Raw genomic sequence first — 20,721 nt, 5'->3', positions numbered from 1 at the left:
AGAAAAGAATTTCAGCGAATTATTTGACCACGTCAGAGTTTATAAACGGTTTCTTATTAAGAAACTTTGGAGCAAAGTTGTTAAATAAGAAACTCATCTGCATCCCTGAAACTAGTTTAGAAACTGCCACATCAGATTAGCAACTCAAAGAGTTTCAGGGATGTAGATGCTCTTAGTACAATTACCTCTAATTAACTTTCACCCGAGCAATTGGAATTCAGTGTTTATGGAGGATCCGTTTTGAGATCCGTGTCAAATTAAAACTGATGATTCAGATCTAATTGTGCTTCAGTTAGACTGTTGTTGCGGGGCGCAGTCTCTGAATTCGCATCCTCTAAGATATCTCATATTTTGCATGACTTTTTGGAAAATCTCAACCGTTTCAATACGTTCTGCGCGAATCTCAAAGCTCAAATATACTGGCCCCCTACGTCACCCCCGAATAGACACCGGACACGTCGGTCACGCAAAATATGAGATATCTCAGAGGAAACGAGTATAGTTACCGGACACGTCAGTCTATATCTAATAGGAAACGAGTATAGTTACCGGACACGTCAGTCTCTACCTCAAATAACCCAAAGTCGGCGACCGAGTATAGTTACCGACTCGACCCACAAATAACAAAACAAAAACAAACAAGCAACAGAGAGCCAGAGACCGAAGTCACCGAACAAGTTCTCCTTCCTCATTTCTTCTCGGCCGATTGGTGCTCTTGACAACTCTCAAACCCTAACCATGGCGAAATCCAGCACGACCCAACTCTTTCTCCAATCGCCTCAGCTTGGTTTTGCGCCGCGCTCCATTACCCTTTCCAGCAACCTCACGCTTTCCCACCTCAAGCTCTCTCAAACCCCAACCCTAGACAAGTCCCTCCTCGATTCTCTCTATTTCTCCTTTAACGGGCGGCCTCTCCCGGACTCGACTTTGCTCTCCTCTCTTCCATCCCGATCAACTCTTCTGCTACTCCTCCGACTCCGCGGTGGCGGTGGCGATGGTGGCGCCACCGGTGCTGAATCGCGCGACTGTTATCTCAGCATGTATCTAAGCAAGAAGCCCGACAAGGGGGATCCGAACGAGAAACGTCTGTCAAAATGGACCACATGCGCTCTGTCTGGTGAGCCCTTAGTACATCCTGTTGTTATAGATCGGCTTGGAAATATCTTCAACAAAGAACCTCTTGTTGAATCTCTGTTAAAGAAAACCCTACCAAAGGCATTTCGCCATATAAGGGGACTCAAGGATATGTTTCCAGTTAATCTAGAGCAGATACCAGGTGCCGAGGAGGATAAATCTGAGACCCGATTTCAGTGCCCTATTTCTGGGTTGGAGTTCAATGGGAAGTACCCATTTTTTGCACTTAGGGGATGTGGACATGTGATCAGCTCCAAGGCCTTGAGAGAAGTCAAGTCATCTGCTTGTTTAGTTTGTCATAAGGAATACAGTGAATTGGATAAGATAGTAATTAATGGTAGTGAAGACGAGGTTAAGGTTTTGAGAGAGAGAATGGAAGAGGAGAGAGGGAAAGTTAAGGAGAAGAGAGAGAAGAAGCGGGTTGGTGATGAGAAAGGAGATGTGCTAGAGAATGGTAAGAAGGAATCTAAGAGGTTTAAGGCTTTGGATATAGCACCGGCAAATGCCAACAAGGCTGTTTATGCATCTATATTTACTTCTTCTAATAAGGGAGACTTTAAGGAGACCTACTCTTGTCGGTCACTGCCTCTCGGCAGGAATTGAAGCTTTTCTATTTGTTTATCTGCATATCCTTTCTACTGCAAAATGGAATCTTTCGTGAAACATGTATTGTTTAATTGTACTGGTAGACAGTAGTTGTTCAGGATTTCTGTGGTAACTATTGACTGTTTCAACTACTTAATGTTGATCCTTTTTAAGTTTTCTATTATAGTGGTTGGTTGTTTATGCTGTAAATTTTGCACTAAACTGACTGTTCACACTTTTGCTTGTTTCTGCAAAACCTTAGTTTATTTCTAATGCTTAATTTAATAATGGTAATATTTGAAATTTAGGAGTTATGGTGCTCAGTTGATCTGATGTTTTTATTGTACTTCAAATAAATGTTTTTATTTGACCAAGCCCCAGTTTTTCAATTGTCAGAAGCTTTAGCTCTTTCACAGGGAACTGACCTGAAAAGTCTTTCTGCAAAATGTTTTTCACTTTTACTTGCATGGAAGGGTGTTGTAAAAAGACTTGTATAAACCTGTAATTTCTTCTATTCTATTTGGCAATTGAGGAGCATAGGTAGCTGCTTTTGTTTCCTATAGACTGCTACCGTAAACATATTTGAGAGTATAGGTAGCCCCTTGAGCATGAAAGAGAACTTCTAATCGTTCGTTTTGAAACTTCCCAAATAAACTTTTAAACTTGATTTCAAACTCACCATTTTGATGCCAGAATACTTTCATTCTTCGGATTATAGAAAAAATTAGGCTACAAATGTAATGTAATATTAGCGTTCCCGGATGTTGTTGGAAAAAAAAACAAGGAAAATTGGGAAACCTGCCGAGTACAATGTGTGCAGTATGGAATTTCTCCATAAGATTTGTTTCGGATGCTTTAAATTACAACTTGGCAATTGAAGAGCTTGTACAAGGCTTGAACAGAACAGGCAAAAGGGATAAGAGAGATTTATAATCAATCGAATTCAGTTTTGAACCAGTTTATCGCATGGTTTGTGGCTGCAGTGAGGCATTAAAAGGAACAAATACAAGGACGTTTTGAATTGCTTTTTTGTTATTTTAGAATGAAAGAAGTGTGAATTATGCCAGTTTCTTCCCAATTCCAAGTACACTGATGAACTGGGCTCTTGATGATGTAATAACTACCTTCCAAGTTCTAACAGTGTCCGAAATCAAAGACAGATCTACCGTCTAAGTCAGCGAGTGCTTAGTCACTCACTCACTCTCATGATTTTAAAAACTTTAATTATGTATATTGAAACTTCCTCGATTTTTTTTATGTTTTATATAGTTCAACTCTCATAAAATACTAAATATGTGCTTGTAACTTAGTGGTTAGAATCTTATTTGCAAGACTTTGATTCAAATCTCAGTGGCAACACATCATTGCATTTTACATTTTGACTGCCGATCTAAATTTTCTAGTTTTACCTGTCTGAAATTGTGAATATTTTTATCTAAATTTTTGCAGAGTTCGTATTTAACCTTGTTTTTGGTAGGATAAAATTGACGTACTTTCCTTCATAAAAATTAACTATCCACAAAAAGAAAAAAAAAAAGTTCACACTTGAGTTTGACTTATTAAGTATGAAATAAATTAATACGTGGCGCGCTTTGGATGATGCGCTATGAAGAGACAAAAATGTTACTGATGACAAAAGGTATTTCTCCATTATTAATTTACAAGGAAGAAAGCTTCATACTAATGGAATTATGGATATATTAGATTATTTTCTGGTTATTAACATTCGATATCATTATGTAAGAAAGTAATTTCTCTCTTGCAAGTGAATATCCAAAATCTTCTCTTTCCCAAGGCTGTGAATTACTGATGTTGTAAGTTGATTTCCAGCATTTTCATTCCCACTCATGTAATTTCCACTCTGGCAATTGCTGAATTATAAGCTGCCATTGATAGGAGATATAAAAAATTTAATAAATTGAAATGTTAGGTAGGCTCACTTTTTGGTATGATGATTTTATTTTCTCGGAAAAAGGGGGTAAAGATTTTAACAGAGCAGTTTTGGCTTCATACAGTGTTGCATATGATGTGTGCGTTGCACGAAGCCAAAACTGCTCTGTTTAAATCTTTACTAATAAGGGTGAATGGAATAATGGTGGTAGTATAATAGTTTGTAATCATAATGAAATAACTGGAAATAATAAATTGAGAGAACGCACTTCTCCTCTAGAATCTTCCTTGCCAACTACAGTTTGGCATGCTAATCTCCATTTTTTTGGTTTCTGAAAACATTCAAAATACAAACATAAAACGGAAAAATTAAAATTAAATCAGTCCATGACTTCATGTAATATAATTTTGATTAGGCATGCATATATGTTACAAACTAATACCTTCTTGAGTTTTTCTTTCTCTTTCGGTGTTTTTGGAGAAAGCAACTGATTTCCATCTATCACCTAAAAATTTGAATTAAGCTGGTCTATAATTCAGATAGATATTATCTTTTATTTAAAGAGCTATTCTCTTATTCAAGCTGATATATGCATTTACCTCTACAATACATGTACCACAGGTACCACCTCCACCACAGTTCAGCAACGGCCTAGCCTAAAATTGAATAATTAAAGGGCTTAAAAATGTTAAATTAGCATGATTAGATATAAAGGATGTTAAATAAGCATGAATGACGAATGCTTACATAAGGTCCATATAGCTCAACATGATTTTCAAGCATTATATCTCTTAGTTTCTGGCCTCCACAAGCCGACCGATACTGTACGTCCGGCGAACCGTCTGGTAGTAACCTCGACTGTTTAATCATTGTAAAAGAACATAACTGAGATTAGAAACTAAAAAAGAATGAAAATACATGATCCCCATTTGGAAATTGTACTGTCAAAAAGTTCTGAACTTATTCTACAAGTTTAATTAATTGCAGGACGCAAAATGTAATTTACTGTTAGAAGAACATTAAATTGAAAAGCTCACATTGACAAATGCAAAATCAATCACCGGGGGTCCCTCGTCAGTGTCGGGTGTGGTGGTGGTAGCGGTAGTTTCACTAATGCTGCTTGTTTGAGAGTCTATGTTAATCGCATATGACTTTCTTCCCTCTCCGAGCTTTAAATTTTGAGAGAGGCGAATATGGCATTTTTTGGTTGTTTGAGGCAACAACAAAAGGCCCAGAGAATTGAATTGATGAACCACCATCTTGGTTTATGGAGATTATTGAAAGCAAATCTGATGGGAAGAAGAGAGAATGGTAGATAGTTTTGCAGCGCCTGTTCCTATATTTATTTTTTCTTTTCTTTTTGGTGGGCCATAGTGTTTTTGCATCTTATTACTACAATTTCATGTTATCACTTTATCTGGATTGCTACGTGTGGCCATCATTTGCCTCAAGCCCTCAACTCCCGTTCTTATGTTGGATCGGATTATATCTAACAAATATCCACAACCCGCATGCGTCTCGAGGATACCTTTACAGAAATCCCAATTATTTATTTGTGGTCAACAGCTCGGTAAATAATATGAAAATAAGATTTATCTTAACAACAAATGTACATAAAATCGTGTCCTACAAGACAAATAAGAATACCATTCCAGAATAGGAGCATCTCGACCTTATCAAACATAAAATGAAAAATATTCTACAAAAAGTTAACAACATGGAATTCATCTTGACAAAGTCATCAGCTATTCAAGAAAGCAAGCTATATACCAGAGATGTCAATAGCTAAGTACAAAGCATTCGATTTTCCTTTTAACTAACATCACAAAAGAAAATTACTGAAAATAACACCCTACTTATCTCTGTACATTGAGATAGAAAACTGAAAAATCAGAACCTTCTTTCTTGAACTGCAAATTAACAGGAAAAACGAAAACTAAAGAAAACAATACTCTCTTGCACCATGCAGTCATCAGTCCCAATCACCTTGCCTTCCATCATTAAATTCCTTCTATAGAACAAAGAAAAAGAGAAAAGTTAGGAACCAAGAAATATAATACATCAAGTGCACAAGCAGAAGATGAAGAGACCAATTTTACAAACAATAAAAGAATCTTATGTGATAAATGGAAAAAAGTAATTCATCCTGATACCTAAATCTAACTAATTAGGCTCTGATCGGAATAACATCCAGAAAAGAATTCAACAGAATTCAGTAGAAGAGAGTTCAATAGAATATATTTGATATTAATGTTGATGATCAGAATAAAAATTGGGATGAGAAAGAATTCAATTGAAACAATAAATAAATAGTCATAAACTTGACTCTATTTACAATGAGTGCCACTTCTTAGGGTTTCTTTCATATTGACAAATTTACCGGGTAATATTGAAAAGAATATAAACTAACGACAATAGAGAGGAGAAAGACGTTGTTTGCTTATTGGTGGTTTAGAGAAGTTTTTTTGTGTCACTATCGCCTTCTTTCGCTACTGAAACGAGAAGAGGGACAAGGCAAAAAATGAACAGCACAGTCGCAAATTGTTTCTCCCCAAATCCATCTTTTTTCAGAGGGATTTACAGTGCGATTTGGAGGGAAAAAAGTCGCGCCAAATCGTTTCTTCTCTGCTTTCTTCCGATCAGCGAATTTGTGAGATCGCAAATACTATAGAGAGATTTGGTTCCGATCATACCGTTAGTCGGACAATTGGTCATATTTAACTAGAAGAGGATCTAGTGATATATTCGATGAAAGACATTTATGTGATAAATGGAAAAGTAATTCCTAAGTTTCGATAATGCCTGCTGAAAATCCCCCCACTTCCAATCCAGTGCCATATTAATGATCCCAAAAGGAAGGATACTTAGATTTAGATATATCAATTATCTGTTCGGTTAATTTCCCTAACGAAGAGCCTTTGCAACTTAGGAAAGGAATGGCCGAATGTGCCTAATATGGGCCTCTTTATGTAAGAAGGCTAGTAGAGCGGAATTATGAGACCATGAATTGCTAAGCTTTTGGGCCATGATAAATCAAATGTGGACTACAGGTTTCATCAAATTATCATTATATGAGGACGAAACCCATTTATCTTGAAAGATTGGATTAATTGATATATCAATTGAACTGTGTCTGGATTGAACTTCACTCAGCCCAAGCCATTGTCACTAAACATCAGGAGAGAGGAGAGAGAGAGGGATGGAGACCTGAGCTTGTTCATGGGTCATCTTCATTCTCCTGTATTCTTGTTGGGCCTTGTATGACCTGAAAAGAGCCTGTACCCTTGTCACTGATCTGGATAACCTCTCTTCAGCCTGTTTCCTGCTTATCGCGAAGAAATCCTCCTCTCCAGTAGAACTGCTGGTGCCAGGGTCGATCCTCATGGACTCTGTCACCTCGGCTGACTGCATTCCACGTAGACCCCGTCTCTTGTGGCGCCACCTTAGAATAGCCTTTTCTACCACACCCACTGACCATATTATCTTTTTGTACTGCCTTCTCACTTGGTGACCTCTAAATACAGCCTGAAAAATATAAATATAGGATTTATGTTATATTATCCAAAAACAGTACCGCAGGCTGGAAACAATATAAAAGTGAATGTAGAGAGTGACCCGTATGAGTATAGTATTAGTTCTAACTACTAAGGCCTTTATACCATATGTACACCACCAACAATTTCATTCTCTTTTTCTTGCTGTCTGCTTAACTTTTATTGTTTTGGGAAGACAACTCGGGTATAAACAACAGTGATGAAAAATGCTACTGAGACATACTGATTAGCAGGTTGCCTAAGGAACTTACAAACATTTTTTCACTCTTCTGTATTTTTTTATTTTTTTGTTGGGGGTGGGGTGGGTGGGGGGGGGGGGGGGGGGAGACCTGAATGCGAATAGCATTGTTGCGCATGACCAAGAAATCTTTGCGTATTTTCCAGGTACGATAATGGCTCTGGATGCGAGCAGCAGCTCTCATGACCTTCTTCCGGTTATAATTCTTATATGCATTTTGAATCTTTAGAGCCGCAACTATGCACTTTGCATCACTCTCTGAGTTCTCCATTTGCACCTACAAATGTTTAAATTGGTTGGCTTATTATCTTATATTTCAATTTTCGGTTCGGAGTTGCTAGTTGAAAATCAAGGAAAGAAAACTGAGCAAATAAACCAACAAACTAATTAATAGAATATATCACACTATTTGCTATCATGCACACTAAATACTTTAGTTACTCAAGATTAAGTTAGAACAAAACATTTTTAGATAATATTATATGATTCTTTCATTAAGAAACTTTAAAATCAACTTTTGTTGGTATATTATATTTGGTAGAAAAAGGTTTTGGTTTGGCTATTTCAGTACCGCGTCAGTTTGCAACTTCAAGGTCCTCTCTCTAAAAGCAGCTTGTATCTTAGATGCTGCATCTGCCGCATTTCTATAAGCTGCCAGAGAGTCTTTTAGACAAAGCTCCTCTTCACCAAGGTTGGTTAAAAGGTGATTGTCAGGTCTGCTGGTGGAGGTCAATTTAGAGTTTCTGTCTGAGTCGATGTTTCCATGGAGAGACATGGCCTCAAAATGGGCAGTTATACCCTTTTCAGCCAGATAAGCAGCTAGACCTTCAAATCCTTGCTTGTCTGCCAGGTCAGCAGCCGTTGATCCACCAGGGTAATCAGGTGTGGGGTCTGTTACCAAACTAGGATTTGCTCTCGCTGATAATAGACTAGCAACCATCCTTTCCCTAATACAACAAATATATCTTATGTTATTTTCCACCTTGGATCACAAAAATATTTATATAACCAAAAACAGAAAGGGAAATGATACGCACCTGCCATAAAATGCCGCCCAGTGCAGAGCAGTCCAGCCAGCTGAATCCCTAAAATCAAGAGAAAGGCCTGAAAGTGCAAATAGCCATACCGCCCAACTATAATTCAACATGGCACAAAGGTGTATCACACCTTGCCCCTCTTTGTCTAAAGGCGTGATCTTGCAACCCTCTGATACCTTCTCTAGAAGCCATTCTTGAACCTTATTTCTCAACACCATTTCTAACAAACCCTTGTTAGTTGCACTCCCTTCATTGATTTGTTTAACCAGACTTGTCCAGTATTTCTCAATCACTGGTGATGTTTGACTCGCAAAGTTGGTTGCCTCCTTCAACTGTTTCTGAGTCAATTTGTTGGACATGCTTGAGATTTTATCTGAGGAGAAGAGCAGGTGCAACAGGCGGGTTTGTAAACGAATATATTTCAATTCCGGTTCAGGCTTAGGTTCTTGAGGGTCAGAGAGGTATGTAAACGTTATGACTTGGCTTATCGGATTTTGGCCGTCTAGCGTCATATAGAGCTCGGCAGATCCAGGGGTATTTGGAGGGACCAAGACACGGAATACACCAGCTTTGATGAGTTCAACATTTACACATCTTCCACCAATGCTACAATAGAGGTAAATGTCCCTGAATTGGTCATCAAAGTCACCCACAACTAAGACCTGCTTATGTCACACAACAAAGAAATTGTTGTAATTAAGAACTAAGATGCGAAATATGAAAACTGTATTATTTCAAAAGTAGATTGGATTTATCATGTTCTTCTTTTCCAGACAAAACTGTACATTTCCTCTCATTCATAGCCATTTTAAAGAAGTTAACTAAAGAGAAGCCATCTAGTCTTAACCACTACATGGGCTATATCAGTATTGGTCTTCGAAAAAAAACAGTTTTTCGCTAGCAGTCACCATGAAATAGAGATGACGGTGTATAAATATCTATGTGAATGAAAACTTTAAAAAAGAAAATAAGATAACATAACCAACCAAACCTTTGTTTCTTTGGTGCAATACGCCCAGGCTGGAGACACATCAGTTATAGTAAACATTAGGTTTTGGGTCAAAATGGGCTCCGTCAAAGGTTCATCTATTTGACCAAGGGCCTCTTGGCCATATAGACCTGGTAGCTGCATCCCATATAGTTGATTAGATGTCGGAGGCAGGGAGTAACTAGCGTAATTAGTTAATGCACCAGATAGTTGATTAGATGTCGGAGGCTGGGAGTAATTAGCGTAATTAGTTAATGCGCCAGATAGTTGATTAGATGGGCCTTGCATTGGAGTAAAGGTGCCCTGTTCAGAAAATTAAATAATATTATAATAGTAGTAATTATCAGTTTATAACAGCACTTACAAGGACATTAAAAGAACATTGAAGGTACCATGCAATATTAATAAGTTGGTATAGTGCTCACATTATTTACATTCATGATACTACCAGAGTCCATCCAAGACACCAAAGAACTCGAAGCACCTGCCACCATTCATGTAAAAATAAAATAATTAAAACCTCTCAAGGCAAGGTAAAATTGGTTTCAGATCGTGCACCTTACAAATCAGAATAGCCATCAATCCGACCAAAACTGACTGGATCAATTCACCATTGGAAGAATGGATAACAGTAGAATGACAAGTGACTTGTTGATATGAGTTACCTTCCTGAGAATTGTCCTGACTAGGAGACTGTAAGAGGTCATCCCATTCTAAGGTGTTAAGTTGATCCCATTCATTGTTCTCTGTTGCTCCAATACAATAAACCAACAAATGCAAAGCCACAAAAAGTTAAAACACTTCTCAACAAATCAGATGTCAAACTTTTCCAAGTACTGTCTTTACTAAACTCACTGTTATTGTTTCCTGAGTTAAATTCCTCAGAAACTATCCCACCTCCCGAGACCTCAGAATGTTGAGAAATTGAATTTGAATCAGGAGTTTGCGAGCTCAAATTTAAATTCTTTCTGGGTAATGGTGTCGAATAGTCACTTCCTATCACCAATGCACTTGGTGAAAGTGCATTTTCCTGATAATGCCAACCAAACAAAAATAATTAGCAAAAGTTATTGTTATCAAGACTTGGGCTTTTCACAAGTCAAGATTGTCGACAAGAAGAAGCAAGAATTAAAACCTTAGAAGTACGAGGCACATATAGGTAATGCACAAGAACTATACGCTCCAATTCACTAAGAACAAAGAAAAATAGTTATTAATGTGTTAGTAATAAATGACAAAAGACACATGTAGAACTTTGGTGCAAGCAGCTGATATGAGAGATTGTCATGATCCACATGATAATGTTCGCCTTTTATACTTTAGTTACTTCTTTATGTTAAGTGGAAACTTATGCAGCTGGAAATTTGTTAGGGAGAAGAAAAGAATACAAGATGGGTTGTAACAAACAGTACAACAACATAAATCCACCAGCACGTAGATCTCTTTGTCCTCTACATTTTTGTATAAAATTTCCCTACAAATACCCAAAAAAATCCCTTCCGAAAAACTTTAAAATGAACAGATGGTCTAATGCCAGAACAAAGCACAACTCAGGTTTATCACAATTGGTACCAGAGCACAAGCTGGATCATAACAAGTACAATTAAAGCACAATTTAGGTCTTAACAGAGAGGGGGAGGGGGGGGGAGAGAGAAACGTACCTATCAAGAAGCCAGAAGCACCGGCGGTAAAAATCAGGGTCATCTTCACCTCTTGCATAATAGACATGCACTCTTTCTTCATCACCAACCTGTTCTTATTTAATTTAAAAAAATATAAAAATAAGCATCACTAAGATACTACAGCCCATCAAAGAGAGTGCAGACATAACAGAATCATTTATTCATTTATACCGAGAGAAGCTAGCTTTTGTCACTTCTTGATTTCATCTAATGTTTTTTTTTTTCTTTTTTTCTCTATCTGTGCATTGTTCACTGAGGTTATGATAACATTTTACACTTTCACTTTAGGTATCAGCGTACTTATGCAATTGAATCTGCAAGACTTGACCTTTAGCTTCTCATGAGCTTCTTGCACTGATTTTCCATCCTTTTTCTTTCTCCAGTTATGCCCATCCTTTCTAAAGTTTCTTACCACCTTCCGATCATACAAGAACACTGAACCACCTACCTCAAAGAAGCCAAAAGTTAAGAAACAAAAATAACAACTTTCTAGACCAACATACCAGTCAAGTGCATGCAAATTGAATTGCACTTGATTAAAAACAAAAATAATAGTTGGGTTTCGACTACTTCATTGGGTCCAATTCAATGAATTGGAACTAAAGTGGGTGCTCCTGCAAGTGAACCGCCTTTGACTCAGATGTACCAGCTGTTGCAGTCATTGTCCCTATGTTACACTATGCGCCATACTGATCATGGGTATAAACACCTATACAGATTTGCTAGCGCACCATGCACAAATGCATAAAAAGAGAGAGAGAAAGTACTAGATGGATTTTGAACAGGCTCAGGATGAACTGGGAGTTTGAGAAGGTTGTGATTAGATAGAATGGCATGAATTTCATTCGGCCTAAACCACCCTGCTGCTGCCTTTTTTAGTTTCTCTTCTATATTCAAGGCTGTTCATTATAAATAAGTCAGTCAATCGCAATACTGAAATTTACAATAATTGACCATTGATTTCAAATAATAATATAAAAAGTGACTGAAAATAAAATTTAATAATTAAGGAACCAAACTTGCAGTTTCCAGATTCTGCAGATGTCGGGGGAGGGGGTTTCATGTTTTTCTTCGTTTCTTTTTTTTTCTTTTTTTTTTGAGGTGAAAAGCCTAGTGAATTACAGAGTTTGATGCGTACTTTAAATTTAGAGGGGTATACTTCTGATTTAGAGATTGCTAGTAAAGAGTTGGAAGGCATTTAAAATGTTAATAATTAGCTCAAGATCTTATACTAGCAACCTATCATACAGCTACAGCTACAGCTACCTATACTCTCAGTAACTAAAATACAATAAAAAATTACAGGTTCATGCCAGTCCATATATGAAAATCTAAATTAGGTCAAATCTTTAAAAAAAGGACAAAAAAAAAAACACTAAACCACAATAATTAGTCACTGTTATGCCTGAAATTTTGAACAAAAGTAAAGGGTCTGATTCACAATACTGAAATTTACAATAATTAACCATTAATTTCAAAGAATAATAGTAAAGGTCATCGATTAATAATGTTTTTGAGGTAGTAGGTGAAAAGCCTAGTGAATTACAGAGTTTACGAACTTCAAAATTTAGAGGGGTATACTTCTGATTTAGAGATTGCTAGTAAAGAGTTGCAAGGCATTTAAAATGCTAATAATCAGCATAAGATTTTACACTAGAAACCTATACTCACAGTTGCTATAATCGAATAAAAAATGACAAGAAGAAATCAGTAAACCACGAAAGGAGGCCACATGCTACACACCTTTGACGGTGGCAAAGCCATGGATCTCAGCTCCAGAGAGTGGCGGCGACTCGTCAGTATCTCCCATCGCTGCTTTAGAAAGAGAACAAAAGTGATTTGGAGAGGGGATGCGGAGAAGAGAGGGGTAAGAAGATTAAAATATAAAAAAAAAAAAACACGGTACCCGATATAACTGTATTAGTTTCTTGAAGATTTCGTTCGGGGAATATGCAGCGTCGGAGCAGTAGCTTTTCCTAATAAAAGTACAGGAAAAAAAAAAAAAAAAAAGACAGAGCAGCAGCCGAGTTTACCCCGAATAATTTGTTTCCTGTTAACTGGTCATCAGATCAATTCCTCCAGTGTATCCGTAACGACCGTCTCCAGTTCCCGAAAACAAGGGGAATTAATGTAAATAACTAAATGTATTAGGGGTAAGGCTACGGTGCTATGGGTTGCATAGAGGGCTACGGTGCTACGGTTCAATATTTGAGTTTTTAAAATTCTAACTGTTGATTCGAACCGTTCATCTTGTTCTCCATATTAATATGTGTTTGGAGACCAAATTTTATATTTTTTTGAAAATTTTTTACTATTTTTTTAGATAGGTAGAAAATCAATTGATCTAAAAAATTCTGCACCATTCAGATATTTTATTTTCTACCTATCTAAAAAAATAGTAAATTTTCCAAAAAAATGTAAAATTTGGTCTCCAAACACATTAATATAGAGAATAAGATGAACGGTTTGAATTGACCGTTAGAATTTTGAAAACTCAAATATTGAGCCGTAGCACCGTAGCCTTACCCAATATATTAGATAGAAGATCATGTGTATGAGTAGGAAAGGAGGAGATACTTAAATGATATTTAGAAAAATATTATGATTAAAAATACATATAATTTTCATATATTTATAACAAAACGCACAAGATTATACAATTATTTTTTTACTTATCCTCTCCCTCTAACATTGATTCAAACGTGAAATTCTTATTTTACCTATTTAGGCGGTAATTTATATTTCCGTAATTCCGCACCAACATGGTTCTATAAAGAATTTCTGCTTTCACACTATCTATGAATGGAAAAACGCATTTCTCTATTTTAAATGTAATTATAAAAGAGATCGAATCCTCTGCTCCCCTGGGGTAGGAAATTCCTACCCCCAGAGTCACTGTTAGTGGACTCCAAATTAAAAAAATGAACAGTGACTGGCCTCCTTTAAGAGTGATCGGTCCCAGTTACAAAGATAGAGGGGGCAGGATTTTCCTGCACCCCGGGGGGCAGGTAATCTTCTCTCCTTACAAAAGATGTTAGTCTCGCTATCTGGTGCGTCGGTTATCTTATTCTTGTATTTTTAGTTACATTCCATAATACACCCCCTCTATTATCTTCTACCTAATATCTCCAGCACATCATAATTATCCCTAAATCACTTTTCAAAAGAAAAAATAAACAAAAGGAATTCATGATTTCGAATTTCTATTAATTTAAGTTAATTCTAATTAAAATAAATAAAGGGCATAAAACGATCCCCAAAGAAAGTAATAAAGGGGATAAGGTCGTTTTGAACTGTTGATTTCAAACAATAGTCGGATGAAAGCGAGACTATGAATGAGTACGACCAACGAATAAAGACGACAAATTGAGAGTAAGAACATGTTTATAATCAACTTTCTAGGTGAGGTCAGATATTATTTTGCTAAATAACAAGATATTATTTATAAATTTATAAATTAAATTGTCAAAAATTAATAAAAAAATAAATGTATTAAAACTAATGTCAAAAGTTTGTTCTTTTAACCATTTGATTTTAGATTGAAAATTAATAAAATTTGATACGTAAACGCAAATTTCGTGAAATAAATCGGTTTTAACAGTTTACTCCCAACTATTCTACTTTTTATAGCTGCGGTTAAAAAATAAAAGCATTAGAAAACCGTACAAATTATTTATCTACAATAATTTTGATCCTATTAACGAAATACTTACCACTCGCCTTGATAGTTTTGGGATTTTTATAAAACATTTGAGCAATCATAAATAATTACACATGCAATTAAAAGAAAGATAGATGCACGTAATAGATTAAGCATTTGTTGACATTATTTCAAGGCTATTAAAAACACTTATCCACAACCTGCTTTTCCAATTTAATAATTGTGGAAATGTTCGAAAAAAAAACAATTCTGATAATTGTTTGTATAAACTTGTTTACTTTACGTTCATATTACAATATATATGATAGATATATAATTAATGTGCACTTACATATTGGTTAATGTTTATTTAATTATTACATAATGCACACTTATTTATTTAATTTAGACGCAATGGTTAGTAACTGTCACACATTTTGACTTGGTCAAAATTTCCTTTTGTTATTGTCAATAACTATTTTACTTCAAAGCAAAAAAATAAAAATAAAAAATAACTATTCTACACACTTGACTAATGCAAAATACACACTTGTCAATTATATAATAAACAAATTACTTATAGAATACACAATTAATACTTAATTATTCAAATTACCTACAGAATACACACTTATTCACTTTTTCTAAAAATTTCTCCAACAATAAATTAGAAAGTGCGTAAAGACGGAGACTCAAGTATAATAGTCCTCAAAATATATAAACGGCCCCAGTGTTATAAAAAATGGCCGTTTAAGTTGATTAATCGACCAATTAGTCGTTGGCGGCGATCAAACTGTTACAGATTTTTCTGACTAATTAGCTGATTATTTTCGATTAATTGCTCAGCGGTACCATATCCGTCCAATGAACGCATACCACTATTTACAGTACTAAACAACACAGTGTCATGATTACAGATCTTCTGAGGTAATGCACTGTTTGAGCCTCAATCCCAGATCATTCGATCATAATCCCCAAATCAATTTAATCCAAACTTGTAATACATTGGAGCCCTATAAAATTTGTATTAGTATATAATGAATGAACATTAAATTCAGTGTCACTACCACAGTCTAGTGGTTTGCTAACGGGTTACCCGTGACCCGTTCCGGGTAACCCGTTAGGGGTAACGGGTAGGGCGGGTAGACGGGTAGGACGGGTACGGGTACAACCCGCAACGGGTAGACGGGTAGTTTTCCCAAAACCTCTACCCTACCCGTTTATTACCCGTACCCGTTGCGGGTTGACGGGTACGGGTACCCCGGGTACGGGCGGGTTTTTTTTTTTTTTTTTTTTCTTTTCTGTTTTTTTCTGAATTTTTATGCTTTGAGATTCGTGCCAAGTTAAAGGACATGGATGGATGGAGTTTAGATATAGGGGTCCGTTTTGAGATTCATGCCAAATTAAAATTGATGCCTCAGATCTCATTCTACTAAGTCAGGTATTGCACTGGATCTGAATTCTATAGGGGTGCCGCCAAAAAAATTTTGAAATTCAAATTTTGTAACGGGTACGGGTACGGGTAGACGGGTACGGGTAGGCGGGTATAGGGGTACGGGTAGGCGGGTACGGGTTGGCGGGTAGACGGGTACGGGTACAATGGGTTTTTTTCAAAATAGGGGTGTCCGGTCCGTTTATTACCCGTACCCGTCTACCCGTCTACCCGTCTGTACCCGGGCAACGGGTACGGGTACCACGGGTAACGGGTACGGGTCGGGCAAAACGGGCTCAACCCGTTAGGGGTTTAGCAAACCTCTACCACAGTCCACAGTCAGTAGCGATCCTTGTGGAAATCTATATTTAATGTTCAAAGCACATTGTGTGTTAGTTTTATTTTATTATGTTATGGCCTATGTTATTAATATGCACCGGGTTCATTCAAAGAAATGAACGAAAGGGCTTCAGCATTTTTGATGGAAAAATCTGTTGCTATTAATATATACTGGTCCCAATTAATTGCCTGATAAGTTACAGAAAAACAACTTAGAAAAAGGTCTCTCTGTCTCTCTCTACTGAATTTTTTAGAGAATTTCTGAAAAGCGCCATTAAGAGAAAACGCTGTGTCCATCATCAGTTATTAGGAAAATCATTGAAGATCTCAGTATTAACGCTTCCGCAAAATGTCATCAATTCAGAATTGTAAGTTTTAAATACGTTTGCTATTTTATTTTGAATTTACGGATTCTGGATTAATATTAAAGTTTTCAGTATGACTAACATTGTGTACTTTGTATCGGTTGGTTAATTATATATATTTTTTTTAAAGTATAGTGATAGCGAACGATAAACCAACTTTTGACATCTATGTACCCAATTTTCTTATTGATTGTGATGCATGCCATTTGCTGAGATGATCGAATCTCTCTAGCGTGGATACACTGCATCGGTAGATTCGTCGGCAGTTCGTCAATTATAGATTGTTAGTTTTTAATTTTTATAGTCCGATAGCGAGAGAATCCAACTCCTTGCTTTCATTTCTGCGACCGACACATGTTATAGCGAGTCAAGCATATTACTTTTGTTTGCGAAAAAACAGTAAGCGGTCGATAAGTCTAAATTTATAATCAGAAGTGTAATCAGAATAATTAACAGAATGAGATAAAAAAACAAAAGCAGATAACTTTTGTTTACGCAAAAATAGTAAGTGGCTGATAAGTCTAAATTTATAATCAGAAGCGTAATCAGAATAATTAACAGAATGAGACAAAAACAAAAGCAGATTACTTTTGTTTATGCAAAAACAGTAAGTGGTCGATGAGTCTAAATTTATAATCAGGAGCGTAATCAGAATAATTAACAGAATGAGATAAAAAAAACAAAAGTAAATAACTTTTGTTTACGCAAAAATAGTAAGTGGCTGATAAGTCTAAATTTATAATCAGGAACGTAATCATAATAATTATCAGAATGAGACAAAAATAAAAGCATATTACTTTTGTTTACGCAAAAAAAATAAGTGGTCGATAAGTCTAAGTTTATAATCAGGAGCTAATCAGAATAATTAACAAAATGAGACAAAAACAAAAGCATATTACTTTTGTTTACGTAAAAACAGTAAGTGGTCGATAAGTCTAAATTTATAATCTGAAGTGTAATCAGAATAATTAATTGAATGAGACCAAAAAAAAAAAAAAAAATTTTGTCATTATTTAAATATTAAGTATATTTTTGTTATTTTTATGAGAAAAATATAGAAATAACATTATATTTTGAAGAAGAAGAAAATTAGGAGTAAATTTATAATTTTATGAAGTTTAAGTATATCTTTATATATATTTTTTTAAAGAGGTACAAAATATAGAATTATATTTTGAAATTTCTTTTGAGTCAGGGGTGACAAGTGCCTACCTCTGACACCACTTGGCCCCACCATTGTTTATAATTCGTAATTCGGTTACAGTATGAATATTTAGAAATAGTTAATTTGTTTTAAAAATAAAAAGTTCCATTAAATTTATGAATAATCCGGTACAATAGTATATTATTCCTATAGTTTGTCAAACTAAAAATAACTCGATAAGATGCTGATAAAGAATTAATTCGGATATTATTCAAAAACCTTATTATTATATTCTGTTGAATTGTTCCTTGGAAAAGAGGATAGAATGAGGACTCTAAAGAGAATTCAGTGAAGTAACTTAATTTTTGAGTTTTAAATCGAGATCGTCCGATTCGAATCCACGATAATCTATTCAAAATAGAGCACACATCTCGAGAGATGAATTCAACAAAGCAATTTCAAACAACGAATTTAAATTGGACAGTCCTGATCCAAAACCCAAAGACTGGATTACTTTAGGGGATCCGGACCGATCTAAAGAAATTTCTTCTTGTTAGCTAAATGAATTCAAACATCCCTTTTTTTACATTAATTCAAACATTTTTACTCCTTTTTAATTGGATATAGATGAACTTTATATACGATGTCACTGAGACGTCAGCTGACTCCAATCCCCTTTTCCCTTCTCAAAAGAAAGAGAAAAAAATAATGATAAAAAGTCTGAAAGAGTCAGAGAGCATTTGTCCCACAAGCCCTGTTGGCTATTGTTTTCTTGTTAAACTCAGTTAGTTGCATTATTCACCTTTTAATAAAGTTGCTCAATTGCTCTACTTTTTTTTAATAAAGTTTATTTTTTTCTTACTGCTTTCTACATTTTCGGCCATTTTTATTAATATCCTCCAAAAAAAACTTAATTTAAAAAATGCCTCTGTCATCTGTTTTTTTTCAAAACTGTCCCGACCGCCAGGCCCACGGGCAGCCCAATAAACCACCAGGCCGCCCCTTGCAGAGGCGGACCAGTCCACTAGCGGACAGCCCCCTGCAGAGGCGGTCCTCTATTTTTTTTTTAGAGATATTAATATTTTGATTTAAATAATTTTGTGAAGAAAAATTTTTATTGTTTAGAGTGTACGCCAAAAAATAAGACACTTGATATATTTATGAAGTTATGTCGTAACTCTTTACTACGATTTATACAGGATACGTGCATGGGAATCAAATATGCAACTCACATGCACTGTTTTAACTTTTGTCAAATCAACGTTTTACTTTCGTCAAATCACCACTCAAAAAAATAAAAGAGCAAACCGGAACACCACACTCAAGGAATCCATATCTTATGGGACCCGAGGTGCAATTTATATAGACGGTCCAAAATAATTCTCAGCCGAAATAAATTCAATGTGTTAAGAAAATATAAGAGTCTATTTCAAGATGCGTGCCAAGTTAAAAAAACATTTCATATTTTATAATTGAACCTCAGGTATCTAGGATCTGAATTCCACACTCAATAGCGGTGCAATAGTGCGCTATAGCGGCGCAATAGCGTTTTCAAACCTCTGTCCATGCACAATCACCCTAGACTAACCTCTGGTATGGTACCAAGTCCAAACTCAGCAGCCAAGCACTAAGCAAAAACCGCTGGTATAGTGTAATGCACTAAAAACATCAAATTTGACATTTGCTGGTAAATCAGCAAGTATGGATTGATATAAGGAGCAAACTGTAAAAGCGATTACACCAGCATGTAGAGTATTAAAAAATATACAGAATTCACACAAATTTCAATTTATTTGGATTTTTCTACAGTTAGTTATGAATTTCCAAAGTTTAGCTTTTGAAAAAACTTTAAACAACCATAACTTTGGCTAGGAAAGTCGGATTTGCGCGTATGACCACTTTTCGTAAAGGAGGAGACGAGACGGATCCGAATATCACCCGGGGGTGATCCCTGGGTATTCAAAGCATCAGAATTTCAAAAAAATGCCTCAAAAACTCTGTTTAAGTTTTCGTTCAACAGTAGACCTACAACAATCGATATTTTGTTTAGTCAAAAGCCTAAGATTATTCAAGAATTATTTATATAATTATTTTAAAATGTATTTACTATTTATTGTGTTCGTTTGCCTATCTCCGAGCAAATGGTATATGTTGACAATAATCAAATAATCCAATTATTCTCTCTCGCTCTCCAATTATTCTCTAAAAAAAAAGGAGTTGACATCATTGATGCAATCTAACCATATTTCCTTGTGTATATTTGAATAAAATAAATTATTAAGAATAAGGCCAAGTCCTTAATTAGTGTTATCTTTAGACTTGTGATATTCAACTAACAAATTAAATCAAAGTTATAAAGAGTTACGACATTTCACTCATAAATATATCAAATGTCTTGTTTTTCGGCATACAAGAAAACTTTTTCTTCACAAAATTATTTAAATCAAAATATAGATCTGTCTAAAAAAAATAGAGGACCGCCTCTGCAGGGGGTGGTCCGCTAGTGGACTGGCTCGCCTCTACATGGGGCGGTCTGGTGGTTTATTGGGCCGCCTGTGGACCTAGCGGTCGGGGCAGTTTTGAAAAAAAAAAAAAAACAAATGGCAGGAACATTTTGAAAATTAAGTTTTTTTTTTGGATTATTAATAAAAATGGCCGCCACCTTTTCCTCTTCAACTACGTTTCTATTTTC

The 20,721-nt window shown here is 35.7% G+C and overlaps 3 protein-coding genes across 7 annotated transcripts; 1 reads left to right on the top strand and 2 right to left on the bottom strand.

The window, feature by feature from the left end:
• Nucleotides 1-614: 614 nt before the first annotated feature.
• On the top strand, nucleotides 615-2,022 carry LOC144576320 (RTF2 RING-finger protein). Its single transcript, XM_078326655.1, has one exon. The coding sequence runs from the start codon at nucleotides 739-741 to the stop codon at nucleotides 1,735-1,737; it is 999 nt and encodes a 332-aa protein (XP_078182781.1). The 5' UTR covers nucleotides 615-738; the 3' UTR covers nucleotides 1,738-2,022.
• Nucleotides 2,023-3,269: 1,247 nt separating this feature from the next.
• On the bottom strand, nucleotides 3,270-4,993 carry PNSB3 (NDH-dependent cyclic electron flow 1). The gene is made up of 6 exons (XM_078292130.1): nucleotides 4,648-4,993; nucleotides 4,358-4,468; nucleotides 4,210-4,266; nucleotides 4,053-4,115; nucleotides 3,879-3,941; nucleotides 3,270-3,602 (listed from the first exon to the last, which is right to left on the bottom strand). Exons 1-6 carry the CDS (start codon nucleotides 4,867-4,869, stop codon nucleotides 3,555-3,557), a joined length of 564 nt encoding a protein of 187 aa, XP_078148256.1. The 5' UTR covers nucleotides 4,870-4,993; the 3' UTR covers nucleotides 3,270-3,554.
• Nucleotides 4,994-5,264: 271 nt separating this feature from the next.
• On the bottom strand, nucleotides 5,265-13,085 carry LOC144543743 (calmodulin-binding transcription activator). Of its 5 annotated transcripts, XR_013508053.1 has the most exons (16): nucleotides 12,853-13,085; nucleotides 11,877-12,008; nucleotides 11,438-11,553; nucleotides 11,089-11,177; nucleotides 10,563-10,617; nucleotides 10,283-10,457; nucleotides 10,093-10,179; nucleotides 9,853-9,911; nucleotides 9,431-9,730; nucleotides 8,440-9,101; nucleotides 7,974-8,349; nucleotides 7,494-7,679; nucleotides 6,818-7,135; nucleotides 5,533-5,621; nucleotides 5,458-5,492; nucleotides 5,265-5,402 (listed from the first exon to the last, which is right to left on the bottom strand). XR_013508053.1 is itself a non-coding variant. In XM_078292129.1 (15 exons), the coding sequence occupies exons 1-15, from the start codon at nucleotides 12,917-12,919 to the stop codon at nucleotides 5,583-5,585; spliced, it is 2,547 nt and encodes an 848-aa protein (XP_078148255.1). In that variant the 5' UTR covers nucleotides 12,920-13,085; the 3' UTR covers nucleotides 5,265-5,582. The 5 variants fall into 5 exon arrangements, 3 of the variants coding, with proteins under 3 accessions (XP_078148255.1, XP_078148253.1, XP_078148254.1); XR_013508054.1 differs by having other exon boundaries at nucleotides 5,265-5,492; nucleotides 10,093-10,173; XM_078292129.1 differs by having other exon boundaries at nucleotides 5,265-5,621; nucleotides 9,431-9,591; nucleotides 9,706-9,730.
• Nucleotides 13,086-20,721: the final 7,636 nt, after the last annotated feature.

Source organism: Carex rostrata, chromosome 25 (genome assembly GCF_964058835.1).
Source record: "Carex rostrata chromosome 25, lpCarRost1.2, whole genome shotgun sequence".
NCBI classification, from domain to species: Eukaryota; Viridiplantae; Streptophyta; class Magnoliopsida; order Poales; family Cyperaceae; genus Carex; species Carex rostrata.
The sequence above is the reverse complement of the archived record's forward strand: the minus strand, read 5'-3'. Positions and strand labels throughout refer to the sequence as shown.

Excerpts from the sequence above, each read along its gene's own strand:
- PNSB3 (XM_078292130.1), bottom strand. The coding sequence starts at position 4,869 with ATGGTGGTTCATCAATTCAATTCTCTGGGCCTTTTGTTGTTGCCTCAA. Across the intron at positions 3,942-4,052 it reads AGAAAGAAAAACTCAAGAAG|AAACCAAAAAAATGGAGATT; the intron begins GTATTAGTTTGT and ends GAATGTTTTCAG. Across the intron at positions 3,603-3,878 it reads AGGAAGATTCTAGAGGAGAA|CTTATAATTCAGCAATTGCC; the intron begins GTGCGTTCTCTC and ends TATCAATGGCAG.
- LOC144543743 (XM_078292127.1), bottom strand. The coding sequence starts at position 12,919 with ATGGGAGATACTGACGAGTCGCCGCCACTCTCTGGAGCTGAGATCCAT. Across the intron at positions 9,102-9,430 it reads ATTGCACCAAAGAAACAAAG|GTCTTAGTTGTGGGTGACTT; the intron begins GTTTGGTTGGTT and ends TGACATAAGCAG. Across the intron at positions 7,136-7,493 it reads ACAATGCTATTCGCATTCAG|GCTGTATTTAGAGGTCACCA; the intron begins GTCTCCCCCCCC and ends TATATTTTTCAG.
- LOC144576320 (XM_078326655.1), top strand. The coding sequence starts at position 739 with ATGGCGAAATCCAGCACGACCCAACTCTTTCTCCAATCGCCTCAGCTT.